This window comes from Hibiscus syriacus, unplaced genomic scaffold (genome assembly GCF_006381635.1).
Source record: "Hibiscus syriacus cultivar Baekdansim isolate YM2019G1 unplaced genomic scaffold, ASM638163v2 tig00110303_pilon, whole genome shotgun sequence".
NCBI lineage: Eukaryota > Viridiplantae > Streptophyta > Magnoliopsida > Malvales > Malvaceae > Hibiscus > Hibiscus syriacus.
Genome location: NW_024062672.1, coordinates 426,053 through 447,134, shown reverse-complemented (window position 1 = coordinate 447,134; position 21,082 = coordinate 426,053). Strand labels below are relative to the sequence as shown.

Sequence of the window (21,082 nt, the reverse complement as noted above, 5' to 3'; positions counted from 1 at the left end):
TAAAAGTGGCAGGAACGTCATCAATTGCAATTGGTGATGCAAAAGAGACCATATCAGCATAACGTGCAGGTTGTCTAATGGTCCTCTTTCCCTTTCTGAGTGCAATTGATTCATGTTGCTGTGGAGGTTCTTGGGTCTGAACATTTTCTTCATCTGACTCTTCTTCTACAATAGGAGAGTCAACATCAGTTTCTTTACTGGCTGGGTCAATTCTGCTTCCTTCAAACTCCACCTGTTTGGGAGTTCCATCTGTCTGCTCCAATTTTTCTGAAGTCACCTTTCTCAACATGGTAGATTCATCAAAGGTAACATCCCTGCTGAAGATTATTTTCTTTGTTTCTGGACACCAAAGACGATAGCCTTTCACACCAGAGGTGATCCCCATAAAGATCACCTTCTTTGCTCTTGGATCCAGCTTTGACTCCTTAACATGGTAGTATGCAGTAGAACCAAACACATGTAAGGAATCATAATCTTTAGCAGATACTCCAAACCATTTCTCTAATGGTGTTTTACCACCAATAGCAGTTGATGGTAAACGGTTGACAAGGTGACAAGCATAGACCAAAGCCTCAGCCCAAAATTCTTTGCCTAACCCAGCATTAGACAACATACACCGAACCTTCTCCACTAATGTTCGGTTCATACACTCTGCCACCCCATTCTGTTGTGGTGTACTTCTGACAATGAAGTGCCTGACAATACCTTCTTCTTCACAGACTTTCAGAAATGGATCATTTTTGTACTCTCCACCATTATTTGTACGGAGACGTTTGATTTTTCTGCCTATTTGAGTCTCCACCATCTTTTTCTATTTAAGGAAAAATCCTAGCACCTCATCCTTTGTCTTCATTGTATACACCCAAACTCTCCGGGAAAAATCATCAACAAAGGTGACATAATAGTGTGTTCATCCCAATGAAGTTGTCTTGGAAGGCCCCCATACATCTGAATGAACATAATCCAAAATACCTTTAGTATCATGGATTGCTGTTCCAAATTTCACCCTCGTCTTCTTCCCTTTGATGCAATTCTCACAAAAAGCTAATTTGCAAGCTCGAGCACCCTTCAATAATCCTTGATCTATCAGCAATTTCAAGGATTTTTCACCAACATGCCCCAAGCGTATATGCCATAACCTGGTTGCTTCTGACTCCTGTTCATCAGTAGAAGCTGCCACTGTTGATGTCTCAACAATTGTACTACCCAAAAAGTAATACACATTGTTTCTTTTCTGAATTCCCTTCATTATCACCAGTGCACCAGAGATAATCCTCATAATCCCATCTTTTGCCCTCACTTCTAAACCTTTCGACTCTAAGGTTCCCTCAGAGATGAGATTTCTCATTAAATTTGGTACATAATGGACACCTGTTAAGGTTCTGATTGATCCATTCTGATTCCTCAAGAGAATTGAACCAATCCCAAGTGTGTCAAGAGGGGAATTATTTGTTGTGTAGACAATTCCACCTTTTAGTTCTTTAAAATCAAAGAACCATTCTCTATTGGGGGTCATATGGTGGCTACAAGCTGAATCTAACAGCCATGAACTGGAACAGCTGGTTGATGGCGTAGCAGCGAATGCGAAATCTAAATCTGCATCATACTCGACCACATTTGATTCTGAGACAGCCTTTCCCCTTTCAGGTTTGCCTTTGTTCTTTAGCCTGGGACATTCTTTCTTCCAGTGCCCTTTTTCTCAACAAAAGGCACATTCATCTTTGCTCAATCTGGACTTTGACTTCGATCTCCCTCTTATTCCTTTATTCTGACTCTTCAAACGACCTCTAACAACAAGAGCTTCTGCTTCGACACTTATGTTTTCTTGTTTGTCTTTCTTTCTCAATTCATAATTATACAAGGCAACAGTTATTTCACTGAGAGACACATCAACTTTCCCATGAAGTAGAGTAGTTTCAAGATACTCAAACTCATCAGGAAGTGATCCCATCAACATCAGAGTCAGATCTTCGTCTTAAAAAGTCACGTCCATATTTATCAGATCAGTCACTAGCTGATTAAAGCTAGTAATGTGATCATTCATAGTGGTACATGGTACATAGTTGAAGCAGAACAATCTCTTTTTCATGTAGAGCTTGTTCTGATCGCTTTTCTTCAAAAATTTCTCCTCTAGTGCCTTCCACAATTTACTTGCAGAAGTTTCCTTAGAAAATGCATACTCTTGCTCTCTAGAAAGACACGATCGAATAGTATCACATGCCAATCTATTGATCCTCTTCCATTCTTTCTCCTCAACATCATTTGGTTTCTCTCCTTTAATAGCAATGTCTAGACCCTGCTGAAATAGGGCATCTAGAACCTCACTTTGCCACATGCTGAAATGATCGGTGCCATAAAAAATCTCCACTGCAAATCTAACAATTGTCACAGCTGTTGACGACAATGTGGATGTTTTTGTTGCGTCTGTCATTTCTGCTACAAATTCTATTTAATAGCTGTCAATGCGGAATGCCAATTATCCCAAGGAAATTTTTTTTGATGTGGAAGATCAGCCTAAGCCGCAACCTCAGAGCATACTAAAATAAACCAAGAGCGCTGATACCAATTGTTGTGGAATTCGGGTTAATTTCCACCAATAATAACAAATTCACCTTTCAAACTATTATCTAGGTGACTAGTGTGAAAACGATTGTACTAAAAATCACACCAAAGTAGATTCCCAAGAAAGAGGAGGGGTCACAATGGTCTCTCTTAAAACCCACTTTCCTTAGACAGAACTACCAAGACAAGTAATTTTAATAGGACAATAATTAACAATAACTATACCCGACAATAGCTATTAAATAGACATAAAGAGCACCAAAATTTAACGAGGTTAGGTCAAAATTATGTCTACCTCCTCGAACACTACTAAAATAATATTTCACCAATAGATGAAATATTACAAAGAAAAAGAAAGAATACAAATAGCTTTTAATATAAAAGATGACTTATATTTGTGGGATGCTAAACTAAGGAGGAGGAGGGTTATATTTATAACAAAATAATTTCCCCTCCTCCTTATACAAAACCAATGTGAGATATTTGCAAAAAACCAACATCTTCTACTCCATGGGTTCTCTGAGAAAGCTTGTAATAAAAACCAGGAGGTTAAGTTTGATCCCAAGAAATCCTATTGTAGAAGAGATTAATAATAATGGTTGTGTTAAGGTTATGTCAAGTAGAAGTGCTCTTTTGGAGTTTGTTCCTGAAACTAATAAGGAAAATTTAGATGTTGAGCTTCCTATATTTGATCCATCAAAAGGTACTGTGGTGGATTTAGCCGTTGTGGGAAGTGGCCTTGCTGTTTCTCAGCTGGTTTCGCAGGCGGGTTTTCGGTGTGCTCCATCGATCTCCGACATTGATTTGGCCTAATAATTATGGTGTTTGGGTGGATGAATTCGAAGCTATGGATTTGCTTGATTGCCTCTATACGACTTGGTCCGGTGCCGTTGTGTATATCAATGAGCAGAAAAAGAAACATCTCGATAGACCTTACGGAAGGGTTAACAGGAAGCAGCTCAAGTCCAAAATGTTGCTTAAGTGCATATCCAATGGTGTGAAATTTCACCAGGCAGAGGTTATTAAGTTTATTCATGAGGAATCGAAATCCATGTTGATTTGCAATGATGGTGCCACGGTTCAGGCTACAGTTCTTCTTGATGCCACTGGATTTTCTAGGTGCCTTGTTCAGTATGAAAAGCCTTATAATCCAGGCTATCAAGTGGCCTATGGAATTTTGGCCGAGGTGGAAGAACACCCTTTTGATGTAGAAAAGATGGTTTTTATGGATTGGAGAGACTCACATTTTGCCAACAGTAAGGAGTTGAGGGAGAGAAATAGTAGACTTCCCACATTTCTATATGCAATGCCCTTCTCGTCGAACAGAATATTTCTCGAGGAAACTTCTCTAGTCGCTCGACCGTGAGTGCCTATAGATGATATCAAGGAGAGAATGGAGACCAGGTTAAGGCACCTAGGAATAAAAGTTACGAGCATCGAAGAGGATGAGCACTGTGTTATTCCGATGGGCGGGCCCCTACCAGTGCTACCCCAAAGAGTTGTGGGAATCGGTGGCACAGCTGGGATGGTGTACCCTTTGACGGGGTACATGGTTGCAAGAACTCTTGCAGCTGCTCCAATTGTTGCAGACGCCATAGTTCGGTGCCTTGATCCTGGAAGGAACTTGGTGGGAAACAAATTGTCAGCAGAAGTATGGAGGGATCTATGGTCCATAGAAAGAAGGAGACAAAGGGAGTTCTTCTGTTTCGGCATGGATATTTTTCTTTAGCTCGATTTACCAGCAACAAGAAGTTTTTTCGATGCATTTTTTGATCTGGAACCCCATTATTGGCATGGATTCTTGTCATCTAGGTTGTTTCTTCCCGAGCTCATATCGTTTGGGCTTTCTCTGTTCTATCATGCCTCAAATACTTCCAGGTTAGAGATTATGACTAAGGGAACTCTTCCATTGGTCAACATGATCAATAATTTAGTGCAGGATACAGATTAAGATGATCAGGATATCCATTTATTGCATGCTTAAGTTTGTTGGTTGGGTTGCATTTTACTAGTTTTTTCCCTATATATTAAACTACGAATTTGTTCTATATGATTACGATAGTTACATTATGACGAAGAACGAACATTGTAATTTCTTACAGAACATAATATCATTAGTTCTTCATTTATGTACACACAGACATGTTGTTCGATGAAGCCATTCATGGTCTCTTGCTTGTTCTGAAAACATGAAAAGCCAATTTTTATTTTTGTTTTTAGAACTCGTTTTACAAATTAAATGAAAAAAATGAAAATGAGTTACAACATGAAATGAAACAACTCTTCAAGACAATAAACCACAGGAAAATGTGGCCAAAGCTGGGAAACAATGGAGGCAGGACAGAGTATACTATAAAAAACCAGAAGATTACTGGGGGAGAAAACACACAGACAGGGATCATTGAAAGCACTCTTTTAAAGGACTGGTTTCAAGGAGTTCACGGATTTTACTGTCGGTTCTGCGGCAATGAGAAGTAAGCCTGAGTAGCAGAGAAAAGAAGCCCTACAATGGCACCCAAAAAGGCAAGGAAACTCCATGAGCTACTAAAATGTGTGTTATAGATATGAGTCAGGGCAGCCGTCCAGGGATTGTTGCAGTACTTGTGAATGTCTTGTACCACTTCATAGTACCTCTGTTGGTCAGGCACCAAATCCCTGCTCATTTTATTGAAAAGATCAGCTAGCTCTTCATCGCTGCCCAAATAGTTGAGAAGCATTCCTGTAACTCGCAGCTCTTTAACATCTTCCGCTGTATCGATGAGAGAGTCAAGGAAGCATAAGTAAGTGGTAATCTCGAATTCGTTCTTGAAATCCCGGCACGTTTCTAAGGCCACCAAGTTCAGGAACTTGGAGACCGTCGAGTCATCCACCAAGAGGCGTGGCATCATTAGTTTTCCCAGACACTTGCAGTAGAAGTAAATGGTCTCGAGGTTGATCGTCTGGGTGGGCTTCACATGAATCCCTGATTCTCTAAGCTCCTTGACGCTACGAAAGGTTTTCCTGTGCATTCGGCTGTCTCCACACGACAGAAGCATCTTTCCGATCATGCTACTCTCCCTCTTCACTTCTTTTCCTACAAGGTGCTCCGCCCGTAACCACTCCAGGAGGTGAGCATAATCTTCCGTCTCTGGGTCTTTTACTGCATTTCTGCTCTTGTGCTCACCTTGTATGTTTGTTATAAGGTTCTGAGCTATGAAGCCTTTGAGAGACTCTTTCCACTTTTGGGGATTAATGGCCGAGCCAATCAAAATCTGGAGGACTTTGTAAGGAATTTGGTTTTCTAGCAAAAACAAATCAAGTTGCGCAAAAACCAGAAGATCTGGTTTAGTATTCAACTTGTCAAACTTACCTTCCATACCGCAGCTTATGGCGCACAACACCGCACAACCGTCTATGAACAGCATCCATGCTAGCTTCTCATCGTCGTAGTCTTTAGTGTCGTCCGACATATAACACTTCCTCAAATCTTCTATCTCCGCCTTTATCTTACCGAACAGAGTATCGCCATCAGTTTTGTTCTCAAGCGCAAAGAAAGCCGCAAATTGAAGTTTCGACACCTCTGCACGCTGGAACCTGGGGTCACCATGATGCAAAGGGCCGAGAGATACCAGCCTTGGCTCAAAGCATTTCTTAAAATCCTCCTTCATGTTGAGTAGGACAGGTGGAACTCTTTGTATTAACGGTTTGGTTCTCTGAGATGATGAACCTCCTCCCTGGTTTTGGAAACCATCCATGGCCGACTTAAATTCCTGGATCTTTTTCTTGATGAATTCCGATTTCTCAGCCTCGGGAATATTGGATTCCGATTTCTCAGCCCCGGGAATATTAATTGTATGATCCTCCGGCTGGCCGTGGTTGCTCGTCATTTAGTATGTAGGGAAAATTGGAAATCTAATAGCAACAGTGCTTGCTGAAGGAACAAAGGATGAGAGGATCAATGAGAAAGGTGTGTAGGATTATCTGTTTTGTGGGCATGGCACCAACCTGCTGAATTTAAAGCTCTATAAAATAATAGCTTAATTAGGCTTCGAATTGATCCCATCCTCTTTGAACTTTATCATGGTAACAAGTTTGGTATATGCATACATATAGATTTAATATATGTATGCTTTATACTTTCTGAAACAGTGATTGTTAAGACTTCATCCATGAAACTTGGAATAAATCTTATGATTACTTTTTGTACGTCCGAATACCACTTTAAACTCCCCTTTGTTGCTTGGGATGGAAGGTAATCCCCTTTGTCGCTTGGGATGGAAGGTAACAATAATTACGTTCATTACACAAAGATTCAGTATACTGTGATTTGGATGATGTTTGATCCTATATTAGAGTTGTATCATCTGTAGGTTCCATCTTTTAATTGTGTTGAATTAAGTTCTATTATATTTCAGTTTCGTTTAGATCAATCGTGATTTAGGTATGAATTGGTGTATATATTTATACTGAGTTTAGTTGTAAATTATTGTTATGCATGTTTTTTTCCCTCTTGAAATGTTGTTATGTACTTTAGTTTACTAGAATTTCAAGTTTAGTATCTTTGTACCTTTGTCTTACCAGGGTATCACGTTTAGCTAACTAGCCTTTTGTTTTTGATTGGTTAAGAAAAGTTATGCTCTAGGAAGAATAAATTTTTATTAATGATTTGGTAAAGTAGACAAATGGTCCCCGACTATAAGGTGTATGTTGAATCCTTATACTATTAAAAGTTACAAAATGATCCCTCAATTATTGGATATTACTTTGTTGAGTCATCTGATTATTAAAAGTTATAAAATTGTCACCCAACTATTTATATTTTTCACACTTTTTCTTTTATTAAAAATTGATGGTCGTTTGAGTTAAATGTTAACATGCTTACTCGGATATGATAAAAAATATTTTAATGATGTTTATTGGAATCGTCGTTTTCAAGCACTGACTTGCCGATATAATGTTTCAAGCACTAGTTTGATGATATAATATAAACAGAGACTCGATTCACAAAATACAACTCAAACAATTAGTGGATCAAAGTTTATCATATCTCAATGAATATGTTAACGTTCAACTAAAACAACTTCAATTTTTTTGCAAAATGAAAAGTTTATAACATATATATATATAGTTAGATAAATATTTTTTAACTTTAGTCAGAGGATCATTTTTGTAACTTTCAATAGTTGAATGACTCAATAAATAATGCTCTATAGTCAGGAGACCACAAAACAATATTTTATAGTCAAGAGACCATTTATATAATTTACAATAAGGGGAAGTTTGGTTCATGAAATATAAGATTACCATTGGGAATAAGATTACCAGAATGTTACATTACTTAACATATTATTGGAAATGTTGTATTATCTTGTTTGATTTGTTTGGTAAAAATGTAAGATTATGATATTTGGTTGATAAAGAATAAGATAAGAAAAATGTATGTTTTACCAAACTGCCATTGGGATATATTTTTTTAACAAGTTAAATTATTAATAATAAAGTTCATAGAAAATAAAATTTTATATTCTCTAATATATATATATATATATATATATATATATATATATTCAATAAAATTTGTACGCAAATAAATTAATATATATTTTTTATTTTTTTTATTTCTTTAAAAATATAGAAAAATACTCATACCAATATAATTATGTATTTATTTTTAGGTATTAAGATATTGAGAGATGTAAATACTTATACCGATGTAAGTATGTGTTAATTGATAAGATATTGAGAGATATACATACTTACAACAGTGTAAGTATGTGTCAATTTCTAAGATATTGAAAGATGTACAGACTTATATCGGTGTAAGTATGCGTTAATTGTTAAGCTATCGAGAGATGTACATACTTGCACCGGTGTATGTATGTGTTAATTGCTACACTTTTTCATTTTATTCTTGCTACATGTAAGAGTTGTACAACGAAATATTATATCAAATTATCTGACAAGATTAACTGAAAACATAAAAAAATATAATATAAAAACCTTTTTATGAAAATTAATCCTAAAAAATAAATGTAATAAAATACATATAAAAATAAAACTTGAATCAAGAATATATAATAAATACTCAAAATAAAATAGAAATTTAGTATTTTTTACTTTTTATTATATGCATAATATTATTTTATAATGAGTATTAAAATAATTAGAACCACAATAAAAAAAAGAAATATATATCAATATGCACAAACAAAGGATCATTTTGAAATAACCATATTATTTAAAGAGCATTTTTGTCTTAAACAGAGGGAATTAACAAATACCTAAATATTAGGTTCGATGAAGCTCATTCGATCAACCTAATTATGACAAGAGAGAATGAATAGGCTTTTTGAGATTTAGAGAGTAAGGAGCATAAAGATAGGAAAATTTGCACAATGATTTATAGTAGTTCAACTTCCTCAATGAAGTCTTTATCCACTACCTAAGCTCCTCACTTAAGATTTTCCAAAAAATCCACTAATTTGTTCTTTCTTTGTCAAGGACAAAGAGATAACATTTACAAACTTCCTAACTTTTCAAAGTCTTAGCTAGAAGCAAAAAACCTTTACAAAGGAAAAGAATTGTAAACAAGAAAACCTCTAAAAAGGAAGGTGTTTACAAATTAAAGCTCACAAAAACACAAATATTTGTAAGAGAAAGAAAATAAAGAATGAAAAGTTTTTCTCTTGTGTTTGATTGCTTGGATAGGTGTTGGTAACCTTATCAAGTTTCCTTGGGTTGTTTTTATAAGTTGGAATGAGTTACTAGCCGTTGGAGATCAACATATCCATTACATTAAACTTTTAAGGCACAAGTGATCGATCTTTTTACCAAAGGGATCTATCATTTTTCAAATATTTCGACTGTTATACCAAGGAGATCGATCCTTTTTGGGAAGGGATCGATCCTTTTGTCAAGGGATCGTTCCCAAACTCATTGTTGTCCAAGAGATCGATCCTTTTTCAAGGGAATCGATCATTTGGTCAAAAGGATCGATCCTTTGAGCCAGAAAGCTTGGAAGCATGACTTTAAAGCACGAAAATGATCGAGTATATTTTGAAAAGGTTTGACTAAGTTTGAAAAACATTTAAAAACATGTCTTTAACTTTTATTTGGACTTTGAATTATTTTTGAAGACTTTGAATAAATTCAATTTAGTCCAACAACCATTTTGTCCTTATTTGTTATATCAAAATATAAGTTCTTCAATCTCCCCATTTATGATATAACAAAACCTTTGAAAAATAGTTTTTGACAAAAAGCTCCCCTTATTAAAATATTTAATGAAAAAGAGAATTATTAGGAAAATATTAAAGCTCCCCATTTTTCTTTCTTGAAATTAAAATTTTCAAACCTATACTTCTCTCCTTTTTTGTTATATAAAAAATAATTCAAACTTTAAGGTACAAAATAAAAATGGAGAGTAAGTAGAAATTTTAACATTAAAACCATTTGAAAAATCAAAAACTCTCCCTCAACAAATGCATTCTAAACAAAATTTTGACTTTAAAAGCTTGACACTTAAAAGACATTGAATTTCAACAAAGATGAACAAACATGATAGTTGCACATGAAATTCAATATATCCAACTCTAAAATACTTTATGCAATATCAATTGTTGTATTTAAGTACATGTGAATAAAGCTATCCAAAAATGTTATGCATTTGAAAAGTTGATATCAATCGTTAGAGAGATATCATTTGTAATAAATCACATGTATAAACATTTAAATTAAGGTCAAAAATTAAAATTTGTAAAAACAAAGCATTAAAACCAATTTTGACCGAAATTCATTATGATGAACAAAAATTTATGAAAAATCATTAAAACTAGAAAATGTTCATTCCTTGAACGTTAGAGCATTTGAATATCTTTACTTTCATCACCATTGCTCCCACACACCTACAAGAGACATTTATGTGGATTTTGGTATCCAAATTGCTTTGGATCCTTGAATTTAGTTTCAATGCCCCTTGTTCCCTTAGGAACCTATAATTGACAAATACACAATTGTTAGGTTCGATGAAGCTCGTTCGATCAATTGAAATATACCAAAAGGGGGTGAATAGGCCTTTTGAGATTTAGAGAGAAAGGAGTATAAAGATAGAAAAATTTGCACAATGGTTTATAGTGGATTTAACTTCCTCAATGAAGTCTACATCCACTACCTAAGCTCATCACTTAGGATTTTCCAACAAATCCACTAATTTGTTCTTTCTTTTTCAAAGACAAAGAGATAACCTTTACAAACTCCTAACTTTACAAAGGCTTAGCTAGAACCAAAACCCCTTTACAAAGGAAAAGAATTGTAAACAAGAAAACCTCTAAAATGGAAGGTGTTTACAAATTAAAGCTCACAAAAACATAAATATTTATAAGAGAAAGAAAAATAAATAATTAAAATCTTTTCTCTTGTGTTTGATTGCTTGGATAGGTGTTGGTAACCTTCTTCAAGTGTCCTTGGGTTGTTTTTATAAGTTAAAATGAGTTACTAATCATTTCTAGCTGTTGGAGATGTTTTAGAGCCGTTGTAGATCAACATAATCATTACCTGCAACCAGGGTTTTAAAAAACTGTCCGCGACCGCGATTTCGACCGCGATATAGCAGTTTCGCCGCTGTCCGAGTTACCCGCGACGGCCGCAATAGCACCCGCGACGGCCGCAATCACGGTAAATCCGAAATAACCGAAAACGCGACCGCGACCACGATTTGAAACCCTTCCTGCAACTTTTAAGGCACAAGGGATCAATCCTTTTACCAAAGGGATCAATCCTTTTTCAAATATTTCGATCGTTATACCAAAGAGATCGATCCATTTTTTTGGAAGGGGCGATCCTCGAGGGATCAATCCTTTTGTCAAAGGATCGATCCCAAATTCACTGTTGTCCAAGGGATCTATCCTTTGGTCAAAGGGATTGATCTTTTTGCTAAGGATCGATCCTTTGTGCTAGAGAAGCTTGAAAATATAACTTTAAAGCACGAAAATGATCGAGTGTGTTTTGAAAAGGTTTGACTAAGTTTGAAAAATATTTAAAAACATATTTTTAACTTTTATTTGGACTTTGAATTATTTTTGAAGACTTTGAATAAATTCAATTTAGTCCAACAAATATTTTGCCCTTATTTGTTATATCAACATATAAGTTCTACACTAAGAAAATAAGGGGAATGACATTCTCGGGAAAAAGCCTAAAAACACTATTGTAGGTAATGTTTTATTAACCTTGGAAGGAATGCTTCTAAACCAAATATAAGTATGTGATTCTGAAAAAATTATTCCCCTTGATAATGATCTTTTTCGTGAACCAAACGTCCCATAAAGATTTTTTTGTTCTTCCCCTACCCTTCAAACATTGTTTTTGGTATAAAAAAGTTTAGGTTAGGGGTGGTTCCCCTGGTCCAGAGTTAGGGTACATACCGAAGATCTAATTTGGATTTACATAGTAATTTACAGAGTGTCCATCAAGAGTGACGGTGGTGGATTCGAACTTGTTATGAGTCAAATCTTAGGAAGAGAGGTAGAAATTAGCTATAGGGTGATTCTCTGTTGTACTAAGCTGTTAGTATTACAGTTGTGGTTAGTTAGGAGTGGTTAAGATGATTGTTAGTTTCCACTCTCTAAACTAATGTTATCGCTCTCTTGTATATAAGGTGATCGGTTTCCATTGAAGATGTTACGGTTAATGCAATAAACCTCTGAGAGTATCGTCTCTCTTTCTTCATATCTCTTCTCTCTTGTGATATATCCCCTTCATTCTTTGATGGTAATAGAACTTAGTCTTAGAATAATAAATTCTTTAATCTTAACCACTTGTACCAACACTCATTTGATCTATCTTCAAACATGGAAGATTGTATTTTGTTGCAATATTTACTTGTGTTAGAATAGCATTTTGTTGCAATATTTAATGGTGTTAGAATATGTGATGTAGATTAGTTAATTTTGATTGAGTATGAAAATTTAATTCAAAATATTTAATAACTCACGGTTTGGATTTCTTTTTAAGTTCGGAATAGTCGTATGGTTATTATTGGGAATGTATATCTTTTGGCCCACTTTGTATCTCTCTTGGCGCCCTTTTGTTAAAATATACCCCATGTTTTTCCCTTACATTTTCTCCTCCTTTATATTTCAGCTAGGATTTATTTCTTAAATTTTAAGTAAAAATAAAACAATAAAAATTAATTAGTAGGAAGCGAAAATGAAATTAAAATTCAAACAAAAGAAAATTAAAAATAAATTTTGTATTTCAAAAAATCTTTAATTTATATTTTAAATATTTAAATGTTTAAATTAAATAATGTTTAGAGATTGTTTATATAAAAATATTATTTTCAAAAGAGACACATAAGTGATCAAACTTTTTAAATTATATTAAATAAGAAATTATGTTATGTATAGGTGAAGTTAATTACATATGCTTTTAAATTATATCTCAAATTTCGAATTAGTCTCAAATCATCAAACATTCTAATTAATTTAAAATAACATTATTTGAATAATTAAAAAATATAAATTGTTTTATAAATTTAAATATAAAAAACTAAATATCTTCTTAAAAATTTTACAATATCAAAGAAATAAATATAATGATTAATCAACATAATTTTAATTAAAATAAATTTAAAATCTAAGAATTTTTATGTATATACTAATTTTATAAATAAATAATTGAATATTTATTTTGAACTACAAATCATCAATTAAACAATTTTTAAAACATAAAAATAATTATCAAACTTACAATAATATTAAATTTATAAAATAATTTTCTATTTGATAAGAGAAAAAATGATGTATTATGATTAAATTTAATTAAAGATTTAGTTTAATTTGAATATTTAATCATTTAAAAATATTAATTAAAGAGTTTTTGAAACAAAAAAAATAAAAATTGTTTTTACTTTTCTTATCTATAAATTAAAACTTCATTTCCGTTTTCTATTGATTAATTTCATTATTTTAATTTTACTTTAAAATTTAAAAAGTAAATTGTTACTGAAAAATAAAGATGGGAAAAATTTAAACACATAGCTTTATTTTAACAAAAGGGCACCAAGAGAGATAAAAGTGGGGTAAAAGATTTGTATTCGATCATTTGCAGTGATGGCGAGAGTTTTTTTTGCCCATTATCGACATAAATTTTTTTAGGGTTTTATGGCATTTGTTTTAATTAGGGATCTATGACATTTACTATAGTGCAAGGGAATTCGATGATGAGTTTCATAGAATATTATTTATTTGTTACGTGCATATTATTTTATTGTTTTTAAGAAACTCATCACCTCGAGGTGGCGAGTTCCTTTAAAATATTATTAAATTTTTTTGGTAATATACTTAAAATTAGAATTGAAAAAAAGACGTTAGAACTCGTCACCTCGAGATGACGAGTCTCGTTGGATTTATAGTCGTTGGTACTCGTACTGTGGGTGTGACTAGTTTCAATGGTCATTTTGAGAATATTTCATCTATAAAGGAGTTGTGTTAGTTTATACAGTTATATGAAACCAAATTATGTAGCTGTGAGAAGAATATTTTAGGCATTTTCTGAAAGATCATTTTGCTTCTGATTAATCTGATATTGATTATTCGGATTCAAGCTCGTCTTTAGATAATGAGTAGGTGAAAGAGACAATAAAGTTGATTCTTGATCAGTATAAGGAGATGAAAAAAGAAGAGGAGGGGAGGATGAGGAGAAGAAGAAGAAGAAGAAGAAGAAGAAGAAGAAGAATGAAGACTTAGAAAACCAATGCAACAAATGACTTATCGAGAGGAAGAAGAAGAAGAAAAAAATGTTATTTATTTTGTTGAAAAATGTTTTAAATATATGTATGAATTTGAGTTTAGTTAAATATATGGTTATTGATATTGATAAATTATCCAAAACATGTACAACAAACAACATTTGAAGCAATACAAATTCAAAGGTTTATCAGCCCGGTTGATATTTTGAAAGATGTGGACATTTCTTCCTAGTGTGGCCTTCATCTCTGCAGTGGCCACAAAGCTTTGGTAGACCTTGCTCTCATTGCAGATCATCCATATCAGAATGAATTCAACAAGATTCAAGACAACCCTTTAACTTCCTTAAATTCAAAACTATATATATGTTGCGCATAGTAGGCAAGCTATAACAATCATCAATGTATGAGTAAGGGTCTACATTGACATGCATACATGCAGCAACCACATGAGCGTATAGGTATCTGAAGCGGTTGAACAAGTGCTTGGACAATATAATTAAAATCGAGTCTGGCGAAATTATGAAGCACGTTGATGTTGCATGTGTTTGATTTTTGTTCATTGCTTTCTCCAAATCTTGAGCCCAATTTCTACCTTCGTTGATCATTGCCTCCACTTGGGAAAATTTGTCTACCCTTAGTTTACCTAATCTGAAGTAATTCTCTCGAACAATACCTGCCACCGGAAGATGTCTAGTCCCTTTAAGTACTGAATTGATACATTTGACAAGATTGGTTGTCATATGACCGTAACGTCGACCTTGATCATCATATGCCTGTGACTATCTTTCTTGAGGTATTTCAGCAGCAAAGTTATAAACCTCTTGTCCATATTTCCTCATATTTTCCATCCTTCCCCGGAAGTTCGGTTGAAGTAAAGTGTATCCTAAAAAACGTTAGATTTAAATGAAGAACATAAATGAAGAGGAAAAAAGAATAAGTTACCCATGTTCATAATCTCTTTGTTGATGTTCTTATTCTTAAACTTCATCAAAACATTTGATGCAATATGACAGATGCAATACGCTGGGAATGTATGGGGAGGCGACTACCTACTTTTTGATCTATCAATCGTGGCCAACAACACAAGTGAACGGTCAGAAATCATACAAACCTCATCTTGAGTGACAACATGGGAGCACAAGTTTGATATGAAAAAATTTCATCTTTCTTCTAACTCATTTTTAACAATGGAAAATGTAATAGGGACAATGTTTTTGTCACCATCTTGTGCAACAACTATCATCAGGATGTGTTTGTATACGCCATACATAAAAATGTACCATCCACTTAAACCATTTGTTTGCAGTAACGAAAACCTTTAATGGATGACTTCAAAGCTCATAACAAGCTTCTGAAAACTCTCTCCCCTGGGATAACATGTTCATCAAACATGGTCGTAGGATAAGTATAAGAGAGAACAATGGTTCCTATAAGGAAGAATTACATTGCGTAAAATAAATGTGGAAGCTCATTGTATGATTGATACCAAACACCGTACAAAAGTGTCATAGCTTTATTTTTCGCCATCCACGTCTTGTAGTAAGACGAAATATAACCAAATGTATTTTGAATTAATCTACTATCATTGAAACTGTCATCCTTGCATTTTTCTCCACCAAAAGCTTAATGTATGCATATATAACATCATAATCTAAGTGTTTGTGGTCTTGTGTCAAGGAAGTCAACATAAAACTGTATTGGTTGTGGAACCTTGTGAGTTCTCACAACATATTTTGTTGTAGGTATGATACATGTATCCTTGACTTATATCTGACATTGTTGTTTATACACCTAATAAGGTATGTCTTATGATCAGACTCAACAATAGTGAATTCCATATGAGCTTTTAGATAAAACTCCTTAACTACTAGTTGGGCATCCTTCTTAGTTTCAAACTGCGACCCAACTGCCAACTTTGTTGATCTTTTTTTCAATATACCCCCGTGGGTTGTGCAATATCCCCGACATATAAGGAATCTCAGGATACTTCATGGCATCATAGATTATATCATATATTGCGATTATATGATGATAGTGAGGTATTTGGGGTTGCAACACTCAGGTTGACTGGGTGTTGCTGAATGTACCCAACCTCGCTGAGGATTTGAGTGTGTATGACAATGAGCAAATGCCGTCTCCTAGACATCACCCTTTATATCAAAACCTTGGCCCTTTGAAGTAGACTCGACGATATCAGAAGCATCAATTATTGGTGTGTCATCGTCTAGCATCAGTGGAACAGAAGTTTCATCATCCTCGCTAAAATCACCAAGGGTTTCACTGAATCACCCGACAAGGTCATCTAGATCTATTGATGGTCCTACTTCTTAAGGTGCAACAGTTGAGAATGTAAGAAAACATGCAGTTTCAGCGTATAACTTAACCAGTTGATTATTTGAAGATTGATGCAGGCCAACCATAACAGCTACATCGTCATCGTTGTCAAGCTGGATTGCTCCATATTTAACCGAATTCTTTAAAATTAGGTGTCGATAACTCAAACATAAGATAGAAGCTCTAAGTTTGCTCTAAATTTTTTCTTCATTTGTCAATGTGATACATCGATAGGAAACATCATGTTTAAAGTCTTATGTGACATAAACACAACACCAAGATCGTTTTCAGTCACTTGGCCATTTGAGTGAATAAAAGTGAAAATTTTGTTCGCCATATCTTCAGAAAGATTTTTTTTAGAAAGGTTTTTGCTGAAGATAAATATGAAGTAAGTTGATTTAATAAGCACCATGCCCGAAAATATCAAAACGAACCGTTAATACTCTTCAGAACAGGTCATTAATAATGTAGGATACCATAAAATGATAGAAACTTTTCAGTGCCCCATCAATCATCTTCAATAATTTTTCAGTGAAATGTCATCTCTAATAATGCACAATGCCCAAAAATGTCAAAACGGGCCATTTAATAATATAGGATGCCAGTAACTTTTCATTGCCCCATCAATCATCTTCAGTAACTTTTCAGTGAAATGTCATCTCTAATAATGCACCATGCCCGAAAAATGTCAAAATGAACCATTAATACTCTTCAGAACGGGCCATTAATAATGCAAGATGCCAACACATTTTCAGTGCCTTGTTAATCATTTTCCTCAACTTTTCAGTGAAATATCATCTCTAATAATGCACCATGCCCGAAAATGTCAAAACGGGTCATTAATACTCTTCAGAATGGGTCATTAATAACGCAGGATGACAGAAAATGCCAGTAACTTTTCAGTGCACCATCAATCATCTTCAACAACTTTTCAATGAAAGGTCAACTCATTTATGAAAAATTTTTAGTATTGATATATCACTTCATATCATGTACAATATGCATTTCAACATCTATCTAATATAATGCACCATGCCATACAATTTTCAGTTCACAAACTTTTTTGCCTATAAATACGTGTCAGGTGAATCCTATTTTTACAGTCTAGAACAACCTCGGTTTTTCACTTCCAAATCTTGAGTTTTTTGCAAAAATGACAACTATTCGTGCAACTATTTTTTATGATTGCAAATCTTTAACCATGTGTTTCAAAAAAAAATATTCAACTAGATGATCTGAAGTTCAATATACAAAGAATGGTTCAACTAGGAAGCAATAGAAGAATATCTTTTTTATATTATAGAATTCCAACATCATGCACGAGGTTTCATCTAAGAGATGATATCAACCTTGCTGGTATGATTGAGACATATTTCAACAATTTTTTGTCTAATGTCAATTTGTTTGTAAAGTTCGATGATCTCGTTCTTGCTCGTATGGTTGGGGATGTTGCTTCCAGCTCGAACATCCCAACAACTCAGACAAATGACAAATTAACAAACATAGATGATGAAGAGTCATAATCATGGTTCCAATTGGTACGTGAATGACAACAAGAAAAAGCATGGAGAATTGAATAACTTAATATTACTTCTGACGAGTCTACTGATTATGAAAAGTAGAACATCATAACGAATAATGCAACAAATGTTTATGAATTTATGATTTGATTTACTGTTTAGTGTATGTGTAAGATTTGTCTTATTTATGTCCTTAAGGTAGTGTATTAATTGTGTTGTAATATTACTTCTTAATGTTCATTTCTCATGATTCGTTGTTTTTCTCTCCATATATCAGTATTACGACTTTCTTATTTAAATATAATATTAAACATAAAATCAACCATAAAAAAACTTTGATAGGGAATAATTAAAAGGGACTCGTCACCTCGAGGTGATGAGTTCCAATAAAAACAATAAAATAATACACTAAAAATGGATTGAAATTAACTTGTAACTATCAAAATGTAATCCTAAATACTTTACATATATCGATGTTCTGATAAAACAATAAAAGAAAATGAAATAAACTTGTATAGCTTAGTGAAATAATCTTGACAAACAAAACTAATGGATGAAAACATACTAAGTAAGGTTTAAATAAAAATATATCATAAATTCACACAACAAAGATAGTATTAGTGGGTATACAATATCAAAGATCATGCTTTATAAGACATGTAAATCACATATATCAAAGTCTATCGAACAAAGTTCATCAAGTTTATTATAGTTTAGTCCAATGGTATTTTAATAACAAATGGATACACAAGCCCCTTCTAATCATCGGTAATACATGCCCATTGTATATACAACATTTTTGTCTCATCGAAGATTGAAAATATAATAAACTCTATAACATGCCCATTGTATTTGAAACTCGACTAAGTGACGAGGACTTAATTTAACATAAAGCATAGCCTATATTTTGGCTTCCACACAGGTCATTATAGCGTGAACACTTTGCTCAATTTTGTCACAAAGTAAATTAATTTTAAACTTTAGATATGATTTTGAAAAAATAATTAAATATCAAATGATACCTAAGAGTATTCTAACTATTTTTTTTTCAAAATCATAGGTAACCTAAATTTTTAACATTAGATATAATTTAAAAAAAATAATTGAATGATTAAAATAAAATAACACGAATAGTTAAAAAGTTAAGTACGTAATTTATTCTATTTTTAATTGAAAATATTTTAGAAGTTGTCCTCCTTTCACTCGTATATTATTTGTTTTTGGAGTTGGAGTTAGAGTCGAAGTTGGAGAGAGTTTTCTTATTTATTCCTTTCACGTCCCCACTGTCCAACAACACATTCCTGATACTCTTCACATCATCTCAGCTCTCTCTCGACTCCACCGTCACTGCCTTGTTAAAGGGGTTTGAAACTAAGTTTTTCCTTCTCATTCATCTTTACTTCTGTTATGGATCCACGAGTTGGGACCAAGTATCGACTCAGTCGAAAGATCGGTAGCGGATCGTTTGGAGAGATCTATCTCGGTACTCATATTCAAACCAATGAACATTTTGCAGTCAAGCTCGAAAATGTTAAGAAGACCAATCATCCGCAATTGTTGTATGAATCCAACTTGTATAAAATACTGCAGGGAGGAACTGGGATTCCAAACGTGAGATGGTCCGGCGTTGAAGGTGACTATAATGTCGTCGTCATGGATTTATTGGGGCCTAGTCTTGAAGATTTATTCAACTTCTGCAATCGAAAACTATCGCTCAAAACTGTTCTCATGCTTGCGGATCAGATGATCAATCGAGTCGAATATGCTCATTCAAAATCATTACTGCATCGGGATATCAAGCCAGACAATTTCCTCATGGGTTTAGGTGATCGTGCAAATCAGGTCTACATGATTGATTTTGGGCTGGCTAACAAGTACAGAGATTTTTCAACCCATCAACATATTCCTTACAGAGAAAACAAAAATCTTACTGGTACTGCAAGATACGCAAGCATGGCTACTCACCTTGGGATTGTGCAAAGTCGAAGGGATGATTTGGAGTCACTTGGATATGTTCTAATGTATTTCTTAAGGGGAAGTCTTCCATGGCAAGGACTGGGAGGTGGAACTAAGAAGGAAATGTATGAGAAGATAAGTGAAAAGAAAGTGTCAACTTCTATTGAGGCTTTGTGTCGAGGATATCCATCTGAATTTGCAACCTACTTCCATTACTGCCGATCCCTGCGGTTTGATGATAAACCGGATTATTGTTACCTGAAATGCCTGTTCCGTGAACTATTTGTTCGTAAAGGTTTTGAGTTTGATTACGTGTTTGATTGGACGATATTAAAGTATCAGCAATCTCAGATTTCCAAGCCAATAGCAAATGATGGTCCTGTTGCTAAAGATCATAAGTTGGGTGATTCTAATTTCTTACCTTCAAGGCGAGCTGTTATCTCTTGCAATCATGATGCAGCTGCAATCACAGTTGGTGGTGACTTTGAACGCCGTCGCCTTGGTGCTGTCGATGCAAGTGCAAGGTCATTCCGGAAAATCTATAGTGGACAAAGAAACTCGCCTGTTCTATCGGAGAAGAAGCGACCATCTTTTGGTAGGAACACCTCAAATGTAAAGAATTTGGAGTCTGCTCTGAGGGGCATTCAAAGCCTGCATTTTGGTAACCGTGAGAGAGTACCCTATTAGACTACTACCACACCCTACCTACCCGGAACTCAATCAGCCAACAAATTATGTGATGCCATACTTTCGCATACACTTTATGAATTGAGCTTCAACGATAAAGTTACGTTGGTGTTTGTCCGTTAATTTTGTAAGATGTTTATGTTCTGTTCGTATTCGTTTAAATTTTTAATATTGTGTTCATATTCATTTATTTGCTTTTGAAGGTGTTCATGTCCGTTTATTAATCGCCCGTGAACATGTTCGTTTTTTCAGAAATGGTCAAATTATGTCACTAATCCTTTAACTCTTTAGATTT

The 21,082-nt window shown here is 34.2% G+C and overlaps 2 protein-coding genes and 1 pseudogene across 2 annotated transcripts; 2 read left to right on the top strand and 1 right to left on the bottom strand.

The window, feature by feature from the left end:
- Positions 1–3,165: 3,165 nt before the first annotated feature.
- LOC120116741 lies at positions 3,166–4,570 on the top strand (annotated as a pseudogene).
- Positions 4,571–4,879: 309 nt separating this feature from the next.
- Positions 4,880–6,496, bottom strand: LOC120116740 (UPF0481 protein At3g47200-like). Its single transcript, XM_039137147.1, has 2 exons — positions 6,378–6,496; positions 4,880–6,347 (listed from the first exon to the last, which is right to left on the bottom strand). The coding sequence occupies exons 1-2, from the start codon at positions 6,426–6,428 to the stop codon at positions 5,010–5,012; spliced, it is 1,389 nt and encodes a 462-aa protein (XP_038993078.1). The 5' UTR covers positions 6,429–6,496; the 3' UTR covers positions 4,880–5,009.
- A 13,049-nt stretch (positions 6,497–19,545) lies between these two features.
- On the top strand, positions 19,546–20,799 carry LOC120116832 (casein kinase 1-like protein 2). The gene has a single exon (XM_039137244.1). The coding sequence runs from the start codon at positions 19,552–19,554 to the stop codon at positions 20,785–20,787; it is 1,236 nt and encodes a 411-aa protein (XP_038993175.1). The 5' UTR covers positions 19,546–19,551; the 3' UTR covers positions 20,788–20,799.
- The last annotated feature ends 283 nt before the right edge of the window (positions 20,800–21,082 follow it).